Genomic DNA, 26,500 nt, shown 5'->3' with positions numbered 1-26,500 from the left:
GAAAGATCATTTGAGTGATTCTCAGTAAAATCATGTTGTAAAGATTCAGCGTCATACATATAGCCATAATCCATCGTTACAAAATCCCATTGTCTGAATAATGTCTCTATATAGCATTTTAAGATGTCACAGTTGTTGTATTGTTGTGATTGGTTGAGAATAGAGTTCATGTCCCGTGATGATGACAGATGATCCGGATGTAGCGATGGCCGATCCAGAGCTGGCCTAATCCTATTGGCCAGCCGAGGGATGGTGTGCTCATTACACCATTATGGTGCAACCAGATTATAGACTATATAGGCCATATGGAGATGTCATAACAATGTATATGGGACGGGCTGTGTGTTGACTCTCTTTTGTCCTAGCCAAGAACTAATGACCTCACTAAGCCGTTCACAGAATCTTGTAATTCTAGTTATTATGGTATGGTACTCACTGTAAAGCCTGCCCTCCAATTCACACACTTTCATCTTCTCCATAAAATCAGGTGCTTTTAGTGCTACATTCTCATGCTTTGACAGATAGGCTCCAGAAACACGGCCAGCATTGTTACCGTCACAACAGTAAGCGCTCCAGAAATAACTGGGCACGTTCACTCCTTTTGCCACTCCCCCTGTCTGTGTTCCCCTGGTTATCGACAGCCAGGTCGCTGATGGAACTACCCCAGTCACTATGTAAGGGCCGATTCATACTCCTATTTTACCGATGTAGTGCCGAAATTATTTCGGCTCGTCAGAAACTTTCAGTAGCCATTGAGTAGCCATGTCATTGTCACCGTAGGAGCAATTTTTTTCTCTTCCTTCTCCCGTGACCGATACTATGACCCCCCCCCCCCTAAAATAGGAGTATGAATCGGCCCTTAGCTGACCCTCTGCAGTTGCTTTTTCTCTCTAATTGCAGTTGTTCCTCATCGACAGCTGTCAAGATGGCGCCGTCGATGGCTGCTGTGGCGTTAACGTGTGTAGTGTTCTGTCTGTTCTGTGCTGTTTACGTGTCCTGTTTAACTTCTTACACTAAAGAAGAGCTTCTGCACATTGGGTGTTCAACCCCATCGGACATTTTACCAACATTACTCACCCGTTCAACGGACATACTGGATATGCTAGTGAGGGGGACGGCGTTCTTCGCCAGTGCTGTACGTTGGACTAGAAGACAACGGGGAAGAAGAGGAGGTTGTCTGGTTCGCCTACGCCGGAGAGGATCGCGTCCACCTCTCCCAGGTATATTCCTTGGTAACGTGAACTCTCTACCCAATAAAATGGATGAACTCCGGTTGCTGGTTTCGAGAAGCAATGACTTCCACTCCACGGCTGTCTTCGCGTTAGTAGAAACCCATCTAACGCCGGCAGTCCCAGACGGAGCTGTACAGCTGGAGGGCTTTTCTGCATTTCGAGCTGACAGAGACTTCGAGGCGGTTGGCAAGTCGCGTGGAGGCGGACTAATGTTTTTTGTAAACAATCGCTGGTGTTCTGACGTGACAGTGATTCACCAACACTGTTCTACTACAATTGAATCTCTCTTCATCCTTTGTCGCCCATTCTATTCCCCACGTGAGTTTAATGCGTTCATCCTCGTGTGTGTTTACATTCCTCCGGATGCTGACGTCACAGCAGCAGTAGACACACTAGCAGAACAGCTGTCGGGGGCGGAGCGTAATTACCCGGACAGTTTTGCTGTAGTGTTGGGGGACTTCAACCAGGCTCATTTGAGTCGGGCTCTCCCCAAATACAGGCAGCAGGTCACGTGCCCAACTCGGGGAGTGAACACTCTGGATCACTGCTACTGTACAATCAAGCAAGCTTACCACTCTGTCCCCCGTGCTGCGCTGGGCAAAGGTGATCACCATCTCATCCATCTGATCCCTCGCTACAGGCAGAGATTAAAAATCTCTAAACCTGTAGTGCGGAACTACAGAGTTTGGTCCAGTGACGCATGTGAGCGACTCCGTGCCTGGCTGGAGAGCGCTGGCTGTGACCAGGACTTTGTCAAGTGGGCGGGGCCTGAGGCTGGAAACAACCTGGATGAATACACAGACACTGTGACATCATTCATCAGTCTCGGCGAGGAGGTGTGTGTCCCACTCCGCTCCAGGAAGATCTATAACAACGACAAGCCCTGGTTCTCAGCCCAACTCAGAAGGCTAAGGACGGAGAAGGAGGTGGCCAGGCGTAGTGGAGATGTGGCTCTGTTCAAGCAAGCCAAATACAGGTTTGCCAAAGAGGTGAGGGAGGCGAAACATCGCTTCTCAGAGAGACTGCGGCAACAGCTCTCTGAGGGGAATTCCTCCTCGGTCTGGAAAGGCCTCAAGACCATCACCAATTACAAGCCCAAGTCTCCACAGGCGTCTGACAACCTCCCCCTTGCTAACGAGCTCAATGAGTTCTACTGCAGATTTGAGAAAGAGAGGTTCCGTCCCGCCCTTTTCCACCACCCCCCCCTGCCACATCCACCACCCCCGCATCCCCCCCTCTCTGTCACGGAGAGAGAGGTGAAACTGCTGCTGAGGAGCCAGAACCCCCGGAAGGCGGCCGGCCCGGATTCTGTCTCCCCCTCTGTCCTGAAGCACTGCGCTGACCAGCTCGCCCCGGTGTTCACCAACATCTTTAATGCCTCGTTGGAGCTGTGTCAGGTTCCAGCGTGCTTCAAGGCCTCAACCATCATCCCCGTCCCCAAGAAGGCCAAGGTCACGGGCCTTAATGATTACAGACCCGTCGCCCTGACCTCTGTGGTCATGAAGGTCCTGGAGCGCCTTGTCCTGGCTCACCTGAAGAGCATCACAGATCCTGTGCTGGACCCGATGCAGTTTGCGTACAGGGCCAATAGATCCACGGAGGACGCCGTGAACATAGCCCTGCACTATACGCTAGAACACCTTGACACTGCAGGCAACTACGCCAGGATCCTGTTCGTGGACTTCAGCTCTGCCTTCAACACGATCCTGCCATCCATCCTGGAGCACCAGCTGTCCCTGCTGCAAGTGCCGGACTCCACTCGCAGGTGGATTACGGACTTTCTTACAAACAGGTCTCAGCGGGTGAAGCTGGGGAAGAACATTTCCAGCTCCAGGTCCACCAACACCGGCTCCCCGCAGGGCTGTGTCCTGTCCCCACTTCTGTTCTCCCTGTACACCAACAGCTGTGTTTCCCTCCATCCGTCAGTCAAGCTCCTGAAGTTTGCTGACGATACCACCCTGGTGGGCCTCATCTCTAAAGGGGATGAGTCGGCCTACAGGAAGGAGATCGAGCGGCTGCAGAGTTGGTGCAGCAACTACAACCTGGAGCTTAATGCTCTTAAGACAGTGGAGATGGTGGTGGACTTCCGCAGGAACGCAGCCCCGCCCCCTCCCATCATGCTGGGAGACACCCCGGTGACCTCAGTGGAGTCATGCCGGTTCCTGGGCATGACTATCTCTCGGGACCTCAAGTGGGAGCTGAACATCATGGCCCTCCTGAAGAAGGCCCAGCAGAGGCTGTACTTCCTCCGACAGCTGAAAAAATTCAGGCTGTCGAGGCTCATGATGACTCAGTTCTACACAGCCATTGTGGAGTCCATCCTCACACACTCCATCATCACCTGGTTCCCTGCTGCTGCTGCTAAAGACCTCACCAAGCTGCAGCGGGTGATTCGCTCTGCGGAGAGGGTGATTGGCCACCCTCTGCCCTCCCTCAAGTCCCTGCACGACGCCAGGGCGCTGAAGAGAGCAAGGAAGATTATGGCCGACTCCTCTCACCCTGGCCACGGCCTCCTCACCCTGCTCCCCTCTGGGAGAAGACTGCGGCTGCTGAAGGCTACGAAAGCCCGCCACAGACTAAGTTTTTTCCCGTCAGCTGCCAGGCTGCTCAATGACTCTGGCTTCCCTTCCACCCCTGCCTCCTAGTGACACCGGCACTTTAATCACCGGCAACATTGATGCACTATGAACTACTGCCCTGCACTTTATATTTATTTCCCTGCACGGTGTTGTCTTATGTCTGTTGGTATTTGTGAAAAAAGAATTGAATGCACTCATGTTATGTCAAAGCAAATTCCTATGTGTGTATACACAAATGGCAAATAAAGGTATCTGAATCTGAATCTGAATCTGAATGTGTGCGTGCGTGTTGACCCCAGGAAGATATTGACATTGAGAGACATTGCTGAATAGAAGCCTGGAATTGAACCTGAGACCTCTGGGTTCTGCGTGTAGAAGTGTCTTGAGACGACTTGTTGTTATATGACATTTAATTACAATTCAATTTAACTGGGTTCCAAGGCGGGCTCTCTCATCACTAAAATCTGGCCGCACCTTGTGCCACACAAGTTGTTTTGAATGGTGTGTGTGTGTGTGTGTGTGTGTGTGTGTGTGTGTGTGTGTGTGTGTGTGTGTGTGTGTGTGTGTGTGTGTGTGTGTGTGTGTGTGTACTTTTTTCGATTGATTAATTTAAGATTTATTGAGTTCTCATACGCAAGTAGGCTATGCAAGTATGAGAACTATAGTATATAGAAGTATATAGCTAGAAGTGTATATTTGTACGTCTCTAAAGCATGTGTGTGTGTGTGTGTGTGTGTGTGTGTGTGTGTGTGTGTGTGTGTGTGTGTGTGTGTGTGTGTGTGTGTGTGTGTGTGTGTGTGTGTGTCTGCTATTTTCAATATTTTGAAAATAGCAGATCTATGTCCTCAGCCCCTCCTGCAAGGGCTGAGGAACATGCAGGCCGTGACAGGTGTATGTGTTTACAAGCCTGTGTGTGTGAGAGAGAGAGAGAGTGTGTACTTTTTTCGATTGATTAATTTATGATGTATTGAGTTCTCATACGCAAGTAGGCTATGCAAGTATGAGAACTATAGTATATAGAAGTATATAGCTAGAAGTGTATATTTGTACGTCTCTAAAGCCTGTGTGTGTGTGTGTGTGTGTGTGTGTGTGTGTGTGTGTGTGTGTGTGTGTGTGTGTGTGTGTGTGTGTGTGTGTGTGTGTGTGTGTGTGTGTGTGTGTGTGTGATGGACCCCCTCTAAAATGAGAAGCTGCATCTCAAAGGGCTAAATGACCTCTCTGTACATTCTGACCACTTGTTAAATTACACCTATTTCCGGTTAATAACCTGGTTAAAATGTGCAGCATTGGGTAAAGGGGAGACACTATATTGTGAAGGGACGACAGGATGAGGAGAGGTGTTGTTGCTGCGTTATTGTCGCGAGTAGTGGCTGTGCGCGATATTGACCAGTCAAAACTAATGATATCAATGTGTCAATGCATCAACAGAATAATTATGTCATAGGTATACATATGGGGGCCTCATATTTGGTCTTGAAACGGGCCTCCAGATTCAGATTCCTGAATTCGGGCCTCCAGATTCCTGATTCTTTTAGATCTCCTTTTAAAACACCTTTCTGTTTGCCGCTGCCTTATACACAGTTATTTCCCCCCCTTTCTCCTCTGGTCGATTTTTCCAATAAATAGACGCTCGAGGCATCACCAAAGGTTTAGCTGTTTATTCGCAGACCCTGAAGTGTAGTGTAACAACAAGTAGGTCTATGCCACCCAACCTAATAATATACTATGGAGTAGCCTATATTCTATAAATGTTAGAGGTGAGTCTCTCTCTCTCTCTGTCTCTGTCTCTGTCTCTGTCTCTGTCTCTGTCTCTCTCTCTCTCTCTCTCTCTCTCTCTCTCTCTCTCGCACGCTCTCTGTCATAGTATCGGTCACGGGAGAAGGAAGAGAAAAAAATTGCTCCTACGGTGACAATGACATTGAACCCAAACGATGCACTTTCCTCATTCCTCAGCCATAAAGATGTGCTGCATGCATATTATGACAGCTTGACAGCATCACCATGGCACCTCGTGATGGATGTTTATCAGATCAAGTTCTACCAGCTAACCATGTGTTTGGTTTGGCAAGGTAGCTTAAATGGTTGTGGTTTCCTCTGTTGATGAGAAAGTCCACGGCATGCAAATTGAAAAAAACAACAACACACACCCTACAAGCTAAACTAGATTTGATGTATTAGACGTAATAATTGCATGTCAAATACTTCTCACAGGAACGTCAAGGATAAATTGCCAATAGAACACAAGGAAACTTGAGAGACAAAACAGATAGGTAGGCCTACATGAAGAGTGATTGATGAAGGACATGCCAGGATTATTTATTTATAATCTTGGCATGCCACTACGATTTTTTGGATATCGATAAAGTCACAACGTGGAAGCAAAGTGTTGCCGTAGCGACGGGAAGCTAAAATACGGTAAATGTAATAGTATAAATGATGGATTCATAGAAATCAACAAAAGACGAGCCTTCTCATCTTGGCACAGCTGTGTTTAAACCATATGTCATAGATTGACACGCTTGTCCATGTATGGACAGGTTGATGACCCCTGATCATCACAATGTTGTGGTGGACATTTTCACCAATAGTTTTTTTGTTTGTTGCTGCGGACATGCAGAGAGAGAGAGAGAGAGAGAGAGAGAGAGAGAGAGAGAGCTGTGCATTAATTTGATGCACTTCAATAACTGCAATAGCAGGAAGGCCAAGCAAGAGTAGATTGCTCACATTGCCACACTGCAGGAACAGTGTTTTCTAGTTAATAGTTGTTATTGACAACACATTGTGAGCTTGTAGATTGGCTATTTTAACTATTCAAATATGTTTTTCAAAAATAGCAAAACAAATCTTCTGTGTTTTATAACTCTGTGCGTGCGTGCGTGCGTGCGTGCGTGCGTGCGTGCGTGCGTGCGTGCGTGCGTGCGCACACACGCTGTGGCTCCATACTGTATGAATCCATAATGTACATTCATATTATTCATTCAGTGCATAGATAGATGATAGAATATCACAGTTCCCTCTCGAATAGATGTCAGCTCCACCACCGTGCTGCTGTACTGATAGACAGGATCCATGTACTGTTACACTCACTGTATTTAACACTGTTCTACAGCTAGACTCTCTCTCTCTCTCTCTCTCTCTCTGTCTCTCTCTCTCTCTCTCTCTCTCTCTCTCTCTCTGTCTCTCTCTGTGTGTCTCTCTCTCTCTCTCTCTCTCTCTCTCTCTCTCTCTGTCTCTCTCTCTCTCTCTCTCTCTCTCTCTCTCTCTGGGTAGTGATTTGAATGTAATTATTTTCAAATTAAAATTATAAAGATTAAATGAAGGAAAGGAAAAGAGAAACATCCAAAACAAATGCCTTCAAATGGAAAACAGTCTCCTCCCTCCTGGTCCTTTTTGGTACGCAGAGCGAGGGCAGAACCGTTCTCATTCACCCAAAGGAATTATCCTTGTTACCTTTCTAAGTGAAATCTTAGTAGTTAACAAAAATAGTACTGTCACTTTAAGACCATTTGAAAAAGCAAACAATGTAAATAGACCTCAATAGACCCAAATAGTAATTCAGAGGACTCTGAAATGAATAGACACGACACCAACACATGAAGGAAAGATCATTTGAGTGATTCTCAGTAAAATCATGTTGTAAAGATTCAGCGTCATACATATAGCCATAATCCATCGTTACAAAATCCCATTGTCTGAATAATGTCTCTATATAGCATTTTAAGATGTCACAGTTGTTGTATTGTTGTGATTGGTTGAGAATAGAGTTCATGTCCCGTGATGATGACAGATGATCCGGATGTAGCGATGGCCGATCCAGAGCTGGCCTAATCCTATTGGCCAGCCGAGGGATGGTGTGCTCATTACACCATTATGGTGCAAACAGAGTATAGACTATATAGGCCATATGGAGATGTCATAACAATGTATATGGGACGGGCTGTGTGTTGACTCTCTTTTGTCCTAGCCAAGAACTAATGACCTCACTAAGCCGTTCACAGAATCTTGTAATTGTCTCCACCAGGCCGAAGGCATGGGGAGAGAGTATGTTTTGCACTCCGTCCGTGTGTGTGTGTGTGTGTGTGTCCGTCCGTCCGTCCTTCCTTCCTTCCGTCCGTCCGTTACCAGCTAATCTCCGGCACCGTTAACCCAGTCGATGCCAAACTTTGCACACACACTCCCTGGATGCCAACGATGAACCTCTGCCCCACATTTTCCAGAACGGCCTGTTATAGCGCCACCATGAGGCAGCTTTTCACAATTTTTACCTAAAACTGCACCGATCTGCGTGAAACGTTGCATGCACACGCCCTAGAGGCCAAGGACAAACCTTTGACCTGCATTTTCCTCATCTGCCTTTTGTAGCGCCACCAGGAGGCTGACTTTTGTAAAACACATTTTTTGATATTACTCCTCCAGATTCTGTCCAAACATCTCACAAATCGTTACACAGTATCTCTATGGTCATTTGCTCAAGTCGGATCTGTCCCATATTTCAGATTCCATCCTAATTGGCTATAATTAGCTTTCACAGTTTGCAAGATTGCCCCGTTTTGAACAAAAGCCTCAAATCATGAACGTAGCATGCAATTTACGTGAAATCTTTCACACATTTTCTTACTAGGCTGAGGAATATATCCCACCCTTTTCACATTGGCCTGTTATAGCGCCACCAACAGGTTGATTTTTGCAAAACACATTTTTGGAACAAAATGCCTCAAAAACATGTTTATATTAATCCTAAACATTTTGCCAAACATCTCACACAGTCCTATCCTCCTGGTGGAGAGGATAGGAAAAGTGCCCAGAAGGGCACTTTTTCTAGTTGTCTCCACCAGGCCGAAGGCATGGGGAGAGAGTATGTTTTGCACTCCGTCCGTGTGTGTGTCCGTCCGTGTGTCCTTCCGTCCGTCCGTTACCAGCTAATCTCCGGCACCGTTAACCCGGTCGATGCCAAACTTTGCACACACACTCCCTGGATGCCAACGATGAACCTCTGCCCCGCATTTTCCAGAACGGCCTGTTATAGCGCCACCATGAGGCAGCTTTTCACATTTGTTACCTAAAACTGCACCGATCTGCGTGAAACGTTGCATGCACACTCCCTAGAGGCCAAGGACAAACCTTTGACCTGCATTTTCCGCATCTGCCTTTTATAGCGCCACCAGGAGGCCGACTTTTGTAAAACACATTTTTTGATATTACTCCTCCAGATTCTGTCCAAAAATCTCACAAATCTTTAGTATCTCTATGGTCATGTGCTCAAGTCGGATCTGTCCGATATTTCATATTCCATCCTAATTGGCTATAATTGGCTTTCACAGTTTGCAAGATTGCCCCGTTTTGAACAAAAGCCTCAAATCATGAACACAGCATGCAATTTACGTGAAATCTTTCACACATTTTCTTACTAGGCTGAGGAATATATCCCACCCTTTTCACATTGGCCTGTTATAGCGCCACCAACAGGTTGATTTTTGCAAAACACATTTAACAAAATGCCTCAAATCATCCAATTGCCATCAAAGGCAAACATGTTTATATTACTCCTAAACATTTTGCCAAACATCTCACACAGTCCTATCCTCCTGGTGGAGACCTGTGCCCAGAAGGGCACTTTTTCTAGTTAGTTATTGCTTTACTGAGCTTCTAGCAGCCATATAATTATGGTGCACAGGCACGGACGATTGAAAATGAGTCACGGATGATTGGAAATGAGTCCATTCCTCAGAATTGTATAAAATAACATGCCTTTACTAAGGCATGTTATTTTTTGTGAAACTGTGAAATATGTCAAATGTATTATAAGCAGTGGCCTGTTTAAACCTCAATCTGTTCATTTTCAAGAAGTGTTTGCCAGGCGCTACACGGCCCTAAGCCCCTAACACCTACGTCACACTGCCAATCTGGCTGACATGACCATATATGGAGATCTCTGTATCTGTCGGACCTTGTCCCTTTTAATATCCATATATGAAGATCCCTGATGTCATCAGAGTATATGTGGGCATGCCCCCTTTTGTGCCCATATATGGAGCTGACTGATTTGTTTGCTAATGCCATGACCACACATTGAGGTTAGACAACAACACACTCCATATTTGGACGTAGCTGCATTGGGAACTCCTTATATGTTTATGTTACCATGTGGTGACATGAGCGTGGCGTCAGGCCTGCTCGTAGGCCGGCCGGCCAGGACTCCATTAAGCCATTTTGGGCAGGAACGCCTTTTGGTGTTTCAGGCATTATGTTATACTTTAGCTATTCAAAAATAGCAGATCTACAAGCTCATAGCACGGCACCGAGTGCCACGCTACGAGCTTGTAGGTCTGCTATTTTTGAAAAATCGTGAAAATGTGGCACAAATATTTGAATATACTGTATATTCTTTCAGAGCGAACGTTTTTAACTCAAATCTTTGCTTCTGGGGAGGTCCCTGGAACAACATATTTTCAGATGGAGGTCCGTGGCCAAATACAGATAATCTTGGGGGTCCTTGACATGAAAATGTTTGAGAACAACTGACATAGAATGGGTTTTTCAGAAAACTGTCAGGATTTAGAAGACATTTGTAGAATCGTTCCTAGGTCTAAATGGCTTAAGCCAATTTTAATATAGGATATATTTGGCTCAGACGTATAGCTCTCCATGGTAAAAATGAAAGACAAATAGGGGTGATATTTTCATACTTTTTGTTTTGAGGTGTAAGTTTGAGTGCAGCCTGTTCTAGTGGAGTGGGACTTTTGAAATATGAACAGACTTTGTGTTATTTGAACCACTAGTACATATCACGACTCACAGCCGTGTTTGTTCATTATGACCGTGACCAACAACAGAGTGTCTGAACCAACAGACTGCTGCATGGTCAGCCGCCTGGCTTTTAATAGCATATTCATTCACTGCACCACACCACAAAGTCTGTCTGGATGCTATCCGAGGTCACATTCTCTGGAACCACATCTTATCTTCTACTTTGCAGCCTCATTAATCTAAACCTGCTAGCTACTTGTATGGTATGGTGTTGCCCAGTGGTGGAAAGTAACTAAGTACTTTTACTTAAGTACTGTACTTAAGTACCATTTTGAGGTATCTGTAATTTACTTGAGTATTTCCAATTTCCAGTACTTTTACTTCTACTCCACTACATCTCAGAGCCAAAATTTGTACTTTTACTCCACTACAATTATTTGAAAACTTTAGTTACTAGTTACTTTGGAGATTTTAATTTTGATTAGAAAACATACATTAACCACTTCAACCGTATACATTTCGACCATTTGAAAATAGCCGATCTACAAGCTCACAATGCGTCGCGTTGCGACGCATTGTGAGCTTGTAGATCTGCTATTTTCAATAGATTTCGTACACATTTTGAACTTGTGAAATGGCACATTCGGCACAATGAGTACTTTAATTTTCGTACTTTAAATACATTTTGATGCCGATACTTTTGTACTTTTACTCAAGTACATTTTCAATTCCGTACTTTTAACTTGTAACGAAGTAGTTCTAAATTGCAGTATTGGTACATTTACTTAAGTAAAACAATGTAGTACTTTTTCCACCACTGGTGTTGCCTTTGTCTCTGAGATAAACCGAGCGCTCAGGATCTCTGGGTCAATAACGTATGCCGTGAACCTATTTTATTTCACTATATCCTGGTGGTTAAAATTGAAATTGATTAGATAAGGAGCTTTGTCTTCGTGCTGTTAATGTCAAAATGTCACACAGAGAGACACTTCTCTGTGTGCCATTAAGACAGTGTTTGTGACAGCAGCAAAATGTCACAAGTGCAGCACATCACGTGACTTAGGCGAAAACCCAATTAATTCTGATGTATAGAGGGTATGCACATGCATAAAGTCAGTGGCAAATCGAGTGAGTGAGTTCAATGTCGTTTAACGTCATTTAATGCAATCAGACTTTCCTGTTTGCATGTATGGGCTGTCAAGTTTTCTGCCACTCAGTAAGCGTTCCCGCATTACTTCCGGGTATAATGATGATGTCATGCACATACCCTCTATTAATTTTATTTGACCACCACAACGTGCAACAATGAGACCCAATTTGCGAGAGTGTGAAGTTATATGTTTAGTGAGGGCCTTTCATTTACTCAAGCTAAGGTAATGTACTGACAGTGTTTTATATAAATCTCTGCTGTTTGACCCTCTTTGACTTCTATTATAAAAGTTAAATATGTTATGAAAATATAAATCATACAAGGAAAACAATGCATGGAGTTTCTTCAAAATGCATAGAGGTAATTTCTTGTACTACTGGCAGGATTAGCCATGGACAAACACACACAGAGGTGTGCAAGCAATCGAAAAATCCTGCTTGGGGCGCCAGATTGCTCAGGACCGGCCCTGGCAGCGTGGGCCCAAACACATGAACGCGCTGGTCCGTTGACTATCATTGTGCACGTTCACGATGACACGTGAACGCTGAATGCCTGCAATGATAGTCAGCGGCAGCGCGTTCATGTGTTTGGGCCCAATCCATCCCAGAATGCACTCTGTTCCTACCCAGAATGCACAGTGAAATCGCCTCATGCGCTTTTGAGCAACTTAATGCAAGTGGATGGGAGGAGAACTCGGGTGCCGTCTCTATTCATATATACTCTAAGGTCCGGCCCGTGTGTCACGGTCACAGACTTTGCCCATCTAGATTTATTTCTGTTATGTTCTACTTTTTTTGATTCTATGTTCTGCTTATCTAGATGTTGTATTTGTTGTATGTTGTCTTCCCCAGGTGTTTCATCATGTGTAATCAGCCCTCATGTGTATATTAGTCTTGTTCCCCAGTCAGTCCTTGTCGAGTCATTGTTTGGTGCCAGTTCATCGTGTTAGTTTGAGTTTGTCTTTATTAAAACACGGTAAACACCCAACCATGGGTTTGATCATCACCTGCCTGGCTGACCTCACCAGAACGTGACACCCATGCTGCCCTACAAAGCCAAACTGCAGTAACATTAACAGGTTTCAACTGGTCAGCCAAATGAGATATCGGCAAATAAGTGATATTACACTTCTAAATATGTTTTTGAGGTAATTGTTTACCCCCCCCCCCCCCCCAAATCACGAAGACTAATTTGACTTTTGGGACACACAAATAAGTCGGTGTGTCTAAAAATGTAATTACTGCACTTTGGCTTTGTAGGGCAGCATGGTTCTCCACATAAGCCAGCCGAGATGTCTTAATCTTCTCGTGATGAACTGTTTTGTCTTGGCACCTCTCCTTTATAATTACTTGGTGATGAAACGTTGTGGAGAGGATGTGGCAGTGCTATTATCCTGCAATTTCCCTTTGGTTGTTTCTAGGATTTTCTATGTGCAGTATGTGTGCCTCATACAGCTGAAGAGGAAGCCGTTCACAAAAGTCTCTCCATCTCATCTTTATGAAACTGTCGTCATACCAGTACATGCCAAGTGGGAGGATTTTTCAAGATAGCCTCATAGCTATATAAATACAAATAGAAAAGTAGCCTACATCTGTCACGCTTTTATTTTTATTTTTTGAAATCTTCCTACAGTATGTTAATGCAAGGCATTTTGTTCATCCAACATGTTAAATGATATAGTACTGTATATGAGTCTGTATGCATGCTGATTTCATTTGAGTATTTTGATCTGCATGCTTGCAAAGAGAATAAGAGCCCTGGGCTCTCATTATATGGTAATTAAACTCTAATTCTAATGGTGAACTGTGCCAGATTTTTCCCCAAACGAGACACCCAATCATTATTCCCTGGGCAAGATTTAATTTCATTTGTGACAACTCGTTCTGTCTGAGCTCAGTAAAGCTCCAGTTACCATTGACCTTCTTTGTCCTTGGGTACGTTTTACTTGTTTTTTTTCTATGGTTTGGGTTTCTCTGCTATTCCTTGAAGGGGAAAAGAGTGATGAGTTACTTTCATAACATTACGCATTTATAAAAAGGCAATAAGAGCTTGTGTTTTCTTGGGTCAAACCTGAAGGCCAAGCATATGATCTATAAGGGTAATTTAATATCTTTTTCCCAGTTGGGGTAGTCAGATATTTTTGAGGGGCGCTAGCCCCTCCTATATGTCCAGCTTTTGGTGTATGTACACAAACTTTGTCCTACACAAACATTACATTCCCATTGACAATGAATGGACAATTTTACGTCAGTGTCTATTTTACGTCATGGTGATGTACGATGCTCAGTTCACACAGGTGTGATTTTTGAGGGGCGCCAGCCCCTTCTATATACAGGTTTAATGTTTGTTTTTAGTTTAATGTTTGTTTTAAAAACGCCATTGACAATGAAATTGAAAATGTACGTCATATTGTCCCTTATTACGTCATATTGTCTCTTTATTGTTAATGGCATTTAATGTTTGTGTTGGCACCGTTTGTTTTACATCACCATCACCTAATCAACATAAGTTAGACTTTAATATATTAGCGGTTTAGCGCACCTCACTTCACACGGGTGTGATTTTTTAAAGGCATCTAGTCTGGAGAGGAGATTGTTTGCTCTATTCACTATACAAGCTTGATCATTAAAGGGGCATTCCACTCATTTTCAACATTTTACTATGTCATTAATATACCTTAGAGATGTTGTGTGGAAATAATTAAAAAGTTCCCCCATTCTGTGTTTCCTAAAACTGGAGATCTGAAAAAAATCATTAACATGGTGAAACACATCTTGATGATGTCATCAAGATGTGTTTCACCATGTTAATGATTTTTTTCATACTTACAGTTCTAGGAAACACAGAATGGGGGAACTTTTTAATTATTTCCACACAACAGCTCTAAGGTATATTTATGACACAGTAAAATGTTGAAAATGAGTGGAATGCCCCTTTAAGCACAAATCCTTCACTTGCAATCTAATAATGGTGACAGTAATGCCATCACCATCAATTAAACACAATTCATTTTAGAAATTATGTTTTCGTTACCATGGCTATGAATCTGACATATTTAACCATACAAGGGCAGATAAATTATGTTTGCTTAATGTTCCTACTCAGTTCATCTTCAAACCTGCCCTGGTAATTTGTATTCCATTAAATTAAGGGCACACTGTCATTACCAACAATTTTGACTATGATGTTCTATTCCCTTGGCACCACTGTATGCCATCCCTATGGGCATGTGTCAGCTTTGTAATTACCTGGCTGACTGTACACATAAACACAAAGGGAGTCTGTAAAGGCAGGCCATTAAAATGTAACCCTGCTGCTCATTAGCTTCCATTGCATAGCACAGACTTGACCCTTCTTTCGCAGTGGAACGACGGACATTTCTCCCCACCTGCAGGGAGATGCATTTATAAACCCTTTATTAAGGCTCCCTGGTACATCATCCAGTTCTGTGTTCATGTTGGATGTATTGTACATGCATGTGTGTCAAATAGTGAGATATACTGTAACAATTGCTTTTCGAAAATCCAGAATTCAACTTATTGTTTTATTGAGCACTGCTTGAAAGATTGAAATCCAAGACTGAGAGAAAGTAATTGCAAAAACCAAATCAACACAGTTAGCCTGGCATTGCTTGCCCCATCATTGAAATTGATTACGCAAATAGGAGGGTGAAATGCAAAGGGAAAGTGATTGCGGCTGTAGTTGTCTGATTTAGATCAATCCTGAGTGGCGAGCAGTGACACTAATACACCGCTTGTACAAAATGGAACCTCATAGGTCCATTTGGTTACATTTATACACGATAAGATGATTTTACAGTGTTGAAAACTAGACAGAGAAATGCCACATGCTGCTAGTAAATGAGACCCTGGTGTCATTGTAAGACAAAGACAAAGATGCTGTTTGACTGACTCTAAAGGTGTTACATTCCCTTATATGTCTAGGGGTTATTCAAGGATGCAACAAGGCTGGCAAGTGAACTGATGTTTATTCACAGTGCTTCAATAATGTTCATATACAATAGACAGAATGTATGCGTATAAATATATAATATGAGAATATATCCTTCTTATCTAGACAACCTGTACAGACTAATAACGATAGTTTGATGGGTTTCCAACCAAATCAAATATAGGGGCTGAGCCCTCTACTCGAACCGAGTCGAGTTACAAGTTAAATGTTATTTAAATTATATAATAGCGAAAAAACGGCTGTATGGGGCAACCCAGAGAAACTACACCTACTCTAAATACCAAATGAACCCTCTATCTAAACCTAACCAACAAAAGGAAAAGAAGGATTACAAATGATTAGACTATATAAACTCTCTACTCTAACTACTGCCTAACAAAAGAATGACTGTTACAAAAAGCAAGCTCCCATACTCCTGTAAATTATACCTTACCACTTAAATCAATGTAAGTATAATTACTTGTAACATCAAACAGCGAGACAGGCAAGATAACCACTCAGGGCGCTCCACACATGTAGAGACCCTAGTGTATGCTTTTTACAAATGTTTAGCTTCACAGCTCCCTTGGACAATGTGTTCTCAGTATGACTGACTGAGTCACAATGCCAATGAGCTCTTCTTCTTCTTCTTTGGGTTTTATTGGCGGGTTACAACCAATCTCTTTTAGGTGTATACCGCCACCTACTACCGGAGTGTAAAGTTCGACTCCATGCACCTTACTCCTTACATGCTATATTATAGTGTCCTATGAACTTAGATTCCACTACATTAACTGCTGAGTTTCAGCATCAATGCAATATACATAAATAGTGCCCCACCCCAATATATCCCTTTCACACCATTGTCCATTTATGGCTCAGACATCACTGTCTGGTCTGGCGCAAATTCCTCTTGTAGGATGTCATCCAGATCTTCCCCAGTAATCTCACCAATGTCTAAGAATCGCCTAGCTGCCTCCAGCACCATCTTTATTCTCTCAGATTTCCTTTCTATTTCCACTGCACAGTTTATCACCATTGTGATGAATGCCAGAAACCTCTTAATATCAAAACAGACTTGGCCAGCTCCGATCCTTTTTCCCTCGGATTCCTTTTGCACCATGTCCTTGTCATTCCCTTCCAGACTCTTCACAGCTTCCGCATATGTCATATTCTTTTCTTTCCTGATCCTATTCACCTTGACTTGCTTCTTTATTTGTGGGCACTCTGCAGCTCCTGCATAATGGCTTCCATTACAGTGCACGCATTTAACTGGCACTTGCTCCTCTTCACATTTCCCAAAACAGTTTTCTTTTCCACACCTTCCACATTTCCAAACTCTTCTGCACACTGCAGCCACATGCCCATATTCCTGGCAACAGAAACACCTCAAGGGTGCTGCCTCGAACGGCCTGACTATGTAACTGACATATTCAATGAAAACCCTCCTGGCATGTTTATGTTTGTAAACCTAGTTTTTAGTTTCTGACCGCAGCCTAGTTGTTTGTTTAGTAGCTTCCAGAGCTCTGTTTTTGTCGGCTTTATCATCGTAAAGAGGCTGCCTGTGCTAACTCATTTAGGAACAAAATAAATAAATTCAGTTTTTCTCCTCTGGTGAAAAGCTGGAGGTTGCACAATGGCAGGCTCTCAATCAAATCTGGTCACATATTGTATTTATATACACTGTCATCACTTAAGAGGAAACACAAATAGGCATAAATGAATGCTCAAGTATTTTATTGATTGATTGGGATTAGATTGTTGATTATATAGAAAAGATATTATAGGTAAAATCATAGGAATCTGAAGAACATTTGAATAAATGTTGACAAAACATGATTTAAAAAGAAGTATTCAATGAATCATAGAAATCACAGAAATCTAAAATCTTAGTAATATATTTGGGTCTCCTTGCATCATTGAAGAACCCCCTCTGTTTCAGTCTGCCACATTTCCCCCTGAAGATCCGGGTGACAAAAAAGAATACAAAAGGAAATGGTTAATATTCCCAGTGAGATAAATATACTTAAAGCTGGTGGTCTTCCTACACTTCCATTGTGACATTTCAATATTGGTGTTGGTTAGGAGACAAAGCTCACTAAAGCTCCCCTGGCCAAGCAGGGACTGCCTCTAAAACTGTGAGCTGTAGACATTTCAGCTCTAACTCTGTAGTCCCAGTTTCCCGAAGTTGGCATACCCATTTCCAGTTCCGCTTAATTTTTTCATTTGTTTGATTAGCTTGGCAGCAGATTTGAATCAGAAACACATACTAGTTGTTGGTGTAGCTGTTGCAACTGGTAGTGGTGACAGGCCATCATTCACAGGTGACGCTCAGGTCACTGTTAGTCCCAGAGGACGTGAAGGTGACAAATCCTGGCTGGTCGCTGCTGATGTGACCGTTGATCCAATCTTGGTACTGGGACACTCTGGCGTAGACTCCAGGGAAATTAGGCAGGGCACAACCCCGACCGAAGCTCACTATTCCAGACTGAACCCAGCGAGAACCTTCTTTGCTCACCATTGGGCCTCCTGCATCTCCCTGTCGTGTAGGGAAACACATGCTGTATTAAAACAATGAGATATTTTCCGGGAAGAAATGCTCACAATGAACACAACCATTCAAATGATCACCTGACACGAATCGCTCCCTCCATCAGTGAAGCCAGCACACATCATATTGTCAGTGATGGCACCCACTCCATAGTCACAATTACACTGTCTGTTCCCCACCACTGGAACCTCCACTTCCTGGAGGTTTTTCGGGGAAGGAAGGGCAACTAGGGAGACACAAAGTTAGTTTCATGAGCAAATTATCATATCAAACGTATTTCTTTTCTTTCATCACAGTCACTGAGTTCATTTCTGTACGGTGGTTTCTTTGTTGTTTTACTGTAATTCACCTGGTTTGAAATGCTACCATTAAAATGGACCTTTACTGTACTGTACTCACGTCCAGATCCAATTCTGCCCCAGCCGGTGATCCAGCTGTCGATGCCACTGTAGAAGGTGCTCCCCGATGCTGCCAGGCAGACTGGTCGGATATAGCTGGTAAAAGTCACCGGCGATGAAAGTTTCAGGAGAGCGATGTCATTATTATTAGGAATACTGTTGTAGTCGGGGTGGCGGATGATCTGGCTAACCGACCGAGAGACCTCGTTAGGATTGGATAGTTCTTGACTCTGCCGACCCAGATAAACAGTGAGACCAGATGGTACGGTGTTACTAGGAATAAAGAAAAAAGGCAATCCATAATTAGCACAATATTCACTTTCCTTTTGCAAGTATTAATGAAATGGTCTCAGAGACTCTTGCTGATAATAACACCCCACCTTTGGAAGCAGTGAGCAGCTGACATCACCCATTCATTGTTAATAAGAGATCCTCCACAGAAGTGACTTGGAAAAGTACTAAATGAATGTAGACTGGCCTGCCACGGCCAGCTCCCTGCAGGAGCATCCTCACCTCCAACTATCCTGGTGTTCAGACGAGGTTGGCCGCACACTGAGAGAGACACAACCGTCAATTGATCTGGGTTACAATGCTTTGTCGTACCTCTTATTCCCTTTCTTTGTTTTCTTGGAAAAATTACATGATGGATTTACATGATGCACAAAAATGAATTTCACATGAAGCTGATTCTGACGCTTAACCACTTCCGACAGGATTCTACTAGATTCGATTCTCAAGTTATTCTACAACGAATATCTTTGCTGAAAATAGCCAAACTACAATGCCTTGTAGTGAATTTGTACCACTGAATGAATAGAAAAATAGCTTAGGCTGTATATGGAGCAAATGTTCAGCATGTACAGTAAGTAAAGGTACAAGGTGTGTCACTGAAGACAGTCTGCTGATCCTTAAATAAAAACACATAAATGTGTGTTCTGTTCTAGGACTTAAGGTCCTAGCAGACTGATGCGTTTTTCTGCACTTTTCCGCCGTTCTTTCCGCCATTTGTCAAAAAAACTAACCAAAACAAATAATGCATCAATCTGCAAGGGAGTGCAGTGAGGTTTTACATACAGTCAGAGCCATAGAGTAAGACAGAGTTACGACAACTCCGTTCACTTCATGGGGCCAGGCTCTTCTACATAGACTTCTATTGAATGGGGACAACCGGAAGTTTACGGAATGCATTGAAGTCTATAGGGCTCGCACGAGTACATGAATCACGTGACCAGGCGGTTTTCTGCCCCCTCAATGTCCTAACTCTGTCTTACTCTATGGCTGTGCATACAGTAAATGAGTCTGTAATTCAACCACAATATGCGTCAATGGGCTGGGTTAGAAGAAATGAGCAGCCTTAGCAGGGATATAAAATTGCTCTTTAGCCAGGTACAAGAAAAAAGAAAAGAAAACTTTACTTACCATCTTGTGAGTTTTGTGATTGAGCCCCTGAAAAAGGAATGAAACAACAAGCTATTCAATTAAAAAAATGTACAGCACATCGATTGGTTTTGTTCATCGGGTTAATTTGTACACTCGGATTTTACAGTTCTGTTCTTGAGAGATTAAGGTTGGGGTAGCAGAGATAAATAAATAAGATATTGTATGGCCTAATGCATATCCTTGAAATGAAAAAGGTTTATGTTTACTGCTGTACTACATAAAGTGTCTGTACCAGTCATTGGGTTTAGTCATTATACGTCTAAGTGTTGTGTGCAAACAGCTTCAGCTATAAGTGGGTTTTTCTCACTCACTTATAGCTGTATTTTAATACATATTTTATGTTATTAAAACATATTTTAATAATATTTTCAGTGATTTTTACATTTTTATGACAGACAAAACAAAAACAAACAGACAGCTCAGCTCAGACACGTTGCAGAACAAAGGACACAGATATACACACATACCAATAAATAGAGCCAATAAATTAAAGCTATGAGAAAATGAAACCGGAAAAGGGAATAGGTACGATGCCACTTTCAGGAACCTGGGACAACAGTCACAGGGGTAAATATCGACGGTGCAACCGTGAAAAGAAAGCCTGGGTACCGACTCGGTACCCAGGCTTTAGTTAGAGGAGCTTCTTCAGTTGTTTTGTTTATGGAATACCATAGATGTTGCATTTAACAGAATAAATATTATTAATTGGTTTGAATCAATCAATATATACAATGGCACCCTTTTCACGTTGGCCTATTATAGCGCCACCAGGAGGCCACAACCTGACCTGCCCTGGTGGAGACCTGTGCTCCGAGGGGCACTTTATCTATAGTTATATTATATATTTACCTTCGCAAACAACACCAGCATCGATCGATCGATTCAATTTATATTCAAATTATATTACTATAAATTGCTTTAAAACAAATCCTTAAAACATATGTAAATTCAGCTTTAGTGATTCCGTTCATAATGCTACATGTACAGTGTTCATAGATATATTATATATTTACCTTCACAAACAACACCAGCATCTTCATGGTGACCACAGTTGTGGCTTCCAAACCCTGCATGGCTGCACTGAGAGAGACTTGTTTCACTGCCTGAACAGCTGACATCATCCAACAAGATGCTCCCACCACCCTGTCCGAAGTGTGCAAACCCTGGTGCTGACAGAGCCGTTCCACAGCCTAACTGTCTACACACTACCTGGGCATCATTCAGATGCCAACTATCATCACACACCGTCCCCCAACTGTCACCATGGTAGATCTCTACTCTGCCAGAACAGGAGTTTGTGCCGTCGACCAGCCTCACTGAAAAATCAGCTGAATGAGTGAAATAAAACACAAAAACATGACAATTAGTAGCATGAAATAAATCTTCAAAAGAAACCTAGCACATGCAGAACTGTCCTCGTAGTACAGATATGAAATAAAACTTGGACTGTACATCATATATGCTGAATCACAAAATGCACAATGAATTAGAATGGTATCAATCTTACATGAATATATGAATAAATACAAATTGAGAGAGAGGACAGTCTTTAATTCATTAAATCAAATATGCTGTGTATATGTCAGCCATACTAACTGGCTGTACAACTGTAAAAGGACATCTAATGTGAATGTTAAGCATCATATCTGGAAAGTTAGAGGCAGTTTACCTATTTATTTATGTATTAATAAGGTTTCATAAAATACAAATTGAGAGGGAATACCCCTGTTTTTTTGTTTATGGAATATTGCACATTGTGTTTCATTTGAAACAAAAAGTTGCTTTGGTAAGATGCTCACCTAAACATAATGTTTCATGTACAATGTTCATAGTTATATTATATATTTACCTTCACAAACTACAGCAGCATCTTCATGGTGACCACAGTTGTGGCTTCCAAGCCCTGAATGGCTGCACTGAGAGAGACTTGTTTCACTGCCTGAACAGCTGACATCATCCAACAAGATGCTCCCACCACCCTGTCCGAAGTGTGCAAATCCTGGTGCTGACAGAGGCGTTCCACAGCCTAACTGTCTACACACTACCTGGGCATCATTCAGATGCCAACTATCATCACACACCGTCCCCCAACTGCCACCATGGAAGATCTCTACTCTGCCAGAACAGGAGTTTGGGCCGTCGACCAGCCTCACTGGAACATATGGTGAATGAGAAGAAAAACATAATGACAATTATGAATTATGAAATAAATTAAATAAAATGAATCTTCAAAAGAAACCTACATGCAGAACTGTCCTCGTAATACAGATATGGAATAAAACTTGGACTGTACACCATGTATGCTGATTCACAAAATACACCAGTAAGACGCCCTGAGTGCGAGAAGCCACCTCAAGGTTGCGCTGAAACAACAGAGCTTCTTAATACGGCACAGTTAAGAAGCAGGAGTTTAACTATTAATCTGGTGTCCGTGAGGTCAGATGTAGAGTTTCCAAGAGTCTTGGAATTTTACAACAGGTCAGCTCCATACATGGACACTGGAGCGTGTCATGAGGGGTGACTGATGGACTGACTGGCAATGAAAAATTTGCATGTTATCAATCTCATATGAATATATGAATAAATACAAATTGAGGGAGGACAGTCTTTAATTAATTGAATCAAATAAGCTGTGCCAAGTGGCTGAGCAACTGTAAAAGTCCATCTAAAATGAATGCTAATATCTGAGGAGAGTTTACCTGGGTTGGCAGTAACTGTCTGCACGAACAGGACTAGCAGAACTCCGGACACTGTCATCATGGTCCACATCCTGGAGATCACAAAACAAACAAAAAAGATTAGAGCAATTACGGTAACCCTTCATTTTACGGTACGGTAATTACCAGGTAACTACCCGGTAATTACGTGGTAATAATAGGTAAGTACCTGGTATTACCTGGTAACAACCAGGTAGTAGTTATAAGTATTTACCCATTAATTACCTGGTAAATTACATGGTAACTTCCAGATACATTACTCAGTAATTACTCAATAATTACCAAGTATTACCCAGTATGTATAACTATTTACTGTATAATCTCCTGGTAATTATATGGAACTTACCATGGTAAATGACACACTGGTTGCCAGGTAATTACCAAGTATGTTCCTGACAATTACCAGGTATTTATACGTTTTTAGTATGTAATTACCAGCTAACTACCCGGTATTTATAAGTATTTACTCTGCAACCAGGCACGATACCCTGGTTGCAGGTACTATAGGTATGTAGGTACTATAGGTATACCAAGTATTTTCAACAACTACCAGGTATTTACTCTGCTACCAGGCAAGTTACCCAGTAGGTACTAGGTCATTACCACGTATTTTCCTGACAACTACCAGGTAATAACATGGTAACTGTATTCACTGTGTTTACATGGGTACTACCCATGAAACACGTGGGTAGTAGCCTACCAGGAAATTACCAGTTGTTACTAGGTCATTTCCTGACAACTACCATGTAATTACCTGATAGGTAACCAGTAAGGAAGGAGGAACTGTACTGTAAAAGGAAGCGTGCTCTATTGCCATGATATTACCATGTACCTACCTGGCAATTGTAGATTATAATCCTCCCCATTACCCATCAGGGTGTATTTTGAACTTTGAACTTTGAATTTTGAACTGGCAATAACTGTTAATTACCAGGTATTTACTGTGAAAATTAACAGGTAAAACCAAGCAAGTTACCGTGTAAGAAAGGTGGAATTGTACTGTGAAAAGAAGCGTGGTTTGTTACAGTGAAAGTACAGGGTAATATTATGGAAACAAACCACGCTTCCTTTCACAGTACAGTTCCACCTTTCTTACACGGTAACTTGCAAGGTTTTACCTGTTAATTTACACAGTAAATACCTGGTAATTAACAGTTACCCGTTGGCTGCTGGGTTACCATGATATCAAGCTTTTTAATACATCAGCACCACAGCATTCATATTATATTCACTTAATACAGTACATAATAAAACAGAAGTGATCAAAATAAATGTGGTAAATGTATCTTACTTTAGAACTTCCAGTCTACAGTGTGGGCTCTTCAGTGAAGCACAGAGTCCTGAGTCCTGCAGGTCGTTTTCACTGAGGTCCAATTCTCTCAAATGGGAAGGATTAGAGCTGAAGCCACAACTTCAATGTCTGTCTTTCTGAATTTACAGCCAGCAAGTCTGTAAATGCAGATTAAATAAGAGATTATAAAAAACAAATTATACCTAAGTAATCATATTTGAGCTGGGGACCCAATACCCTGACAAGCACTTGGAATTATAGGCATTACATTTAGTTTGACTCAGCTCCACAGATACATATTGTGAAAATAGGCAAACTACAAGCTCATAATGCCTCACAGTGAGCTTGTAGATCCGCTATTTTGACAATGTTTGCCTCTTTCTTCCGTAATATTTGCCAATTTTGTTTTAAAAATGTTTTAAAAGTAATTTTAATTTACCTTAAATCCCAAACCAAACCAAAGGGTCAGGGGTTTTATTTATTTATTTTTATAAGGGCTTGTGTGGGGGGCCAATAAGTGCCATTGGCCCTTCAAGACGAACATTTGACAAGTAATGATAAATTCCACTATCATAATGAATTATCTTTTAATCTGCCAGTCAGTCAGTTTTAGTTTCAGACTAATGAGAACATATTGCTTATTTTACTGTCCAATGACATGAAATGGCACAAGGGAAGGACTCCACAAAAAGACCACCTCCAAAAATCGGCGTGCGCACCCACACTGTTATGTCTCACTACAGCTGTTTGTGAACTGACAGCTGTTTGATTGTGCTGCGCTCGTTGCATACTCCTGTGTTGCCTGTGTGATGATTGGGGGGATTATCTGGGATCTAGTACTTCAGTCTTGATATACACAACATGTTGTGATGTTGCTGCTTGCTGCGCTGTTCTATTCTAAGTTTGAAAGTAAAGAAGAGTTGTGTTAAACCTGTGTCATGGTCCACTGATTGACAAACACAATATTGGCGACGAGGATGGCTGCTTTTTCTCTCCCACCACCTACCCCCTTCCTGGAATTGCCGGGCGAGTCTCCAGTGCCCTGGACTCGCTGGAAACAGTCCTTTGAAACATGGCTAGTAGCTATGGGGCTAACCGGTGTCGGCGCGGCGCGCAAGAAGGCGTTGTTGCAACACTGTCTGGGAACGGAGGGTCAACGGGTGCTCGGGACGCTGGAAACTGAGCCCGATACGGACTATGACGCAGCCGTAGTGCTTCTACAAGGACATTTTGCGGCCCCGCAAAGCGCTCTTCTCCGCCGCTTTTTGTTTAGACAACGACGCCAGCTGCCCGGTGAGTCTGTCCACCAGTATGTGGCTAACCTGCGGGGGCTGGCTAGCTCATGCAAGTTCGGCGCGCTGCAGGATGAAATGATCCGTGATCAACTAATTGAACACACAAGCAACGTGAAAGTGCGTGAGAGACTGTTAATGGAAAAGGATGAACTGTCGCTGTCCGATGCCGTTGCTATTGCCTTTAACGTTGAGAGTGCAACTGCGTGTGCAGCTATGTTAACTACACAACAAGTGGCCACATCTAGCCGGACGTCCGATCACTCTCTGCTCCCGCCGCCGCCACACAGCGATGCAACGGACCCTGACTCCACAGCTGTGATGCAACTGGGACGACGTCAGCAACCTCGGCCCCGCCCACAACCACAACAACAGCCCTGTGGTAACTGTGGGTCTCGGACACATGCTTCGAGAGCCCAGGACTGCCCTGCCCGTGGCCAGTCATGCCGTAACTGCGGTAAGCTAAATCATTTCGCTGCTGTCTGTCGCTCTGCCCCGGACTCCCAGTCTGGTCCCACTGTTATCCACAATGTGACCTCGGGTGCAGTGCCATTCAAGTCATGTTCAGTTTACCTCAATGATGTGTGCTGCCGTCTGCTGGTGGATACTGGTGCGGGCTGGTCTCTCCTGAACTTGGATACCTACAATAACTTTTTCAGTTCACTGCCCCTGTCTGCGCCCTCTACTGCCCTGTATGGTTATGGGGGGTCCGGCATCGACCTTTTGGGGTCTCTCCAGGTGACTGTCCGCTACGGGACTAAGACTGTGCCCGGTTGTGTCTTCCAGGTGGCCCGCCGGGGGGCTAACCTGATGGGTTTAGACCTGTTCACCGCTCTGGGGTTCTCTGTCCTGGACACAGGGGGGTCGGCCATTATGACTGTCACCACGTCATGGCAGCAGAAGTGGCCGTCTCTGTTTCATGGTCTGGGCTGCCTCACTGCTTTCGCCCACCAACCCCTCATCGACCCCTCAGTTAAGTCTGTCATCCAGCCACTGCGCCGCATCCCGCTGGCCCTACGTGACGGGGTCTCAGCTGAGCTACAGCAGCTACTGGAAGCTGGTGTCATTGAACCAGTGGATGCTTCGCCCTGGGTTTCGAACCTGGTGGTGGCCAAAAAGAAGTCGGGGGGCCTGCGTGTCTGCGTGGACCTG

General features: G+C 43.3%; 1 protein-coding gene across 1 annotated transcript; it reads right to left on the bottom strand.

Moving 5' to 3' along the window:
- Positions 1–17,973: 17,973 nt before the first annotated feature.
- On the bottom strand, positions 17,974–25,130 carry LOC306936323 (serine protease 33-like; the record flags this gene model as incomplete). The annotated part of the gene is made up of 6 exons (XM_079519812.1): positions 17,974–18,198; positions 18,291–18,436; positions 18,610–18,881; positions 18,989–19,160; positions 22,748–22,818; positions 25,063–25,130. The coding sequence occupies 6 exons, from the start codon at positions 25,128–25,130 to the stop codon at positions 17,974–17,976; spliced, it is 954 nt and encodes a 317-aa protein (XP_079375938.1).
- Between the last annotated feature and the right edge of the window lie 1,370 nt (positions 25,131–26,500).

The sequence above is a fragment of the Electrona antarctica genome, assembly GCF_951216825.1.
Source record: "Electrona antarctica genome assembly, chromosome: 14".
NCBI lineage: Eukaryota > Metazoa > Chordata > Actinopteri > Myctophiformes > Myctophidae > Electrona > Electrona antarctica.
This window is presented reverse-complemented; position numbering and strand designations above follow the sequence as displayed.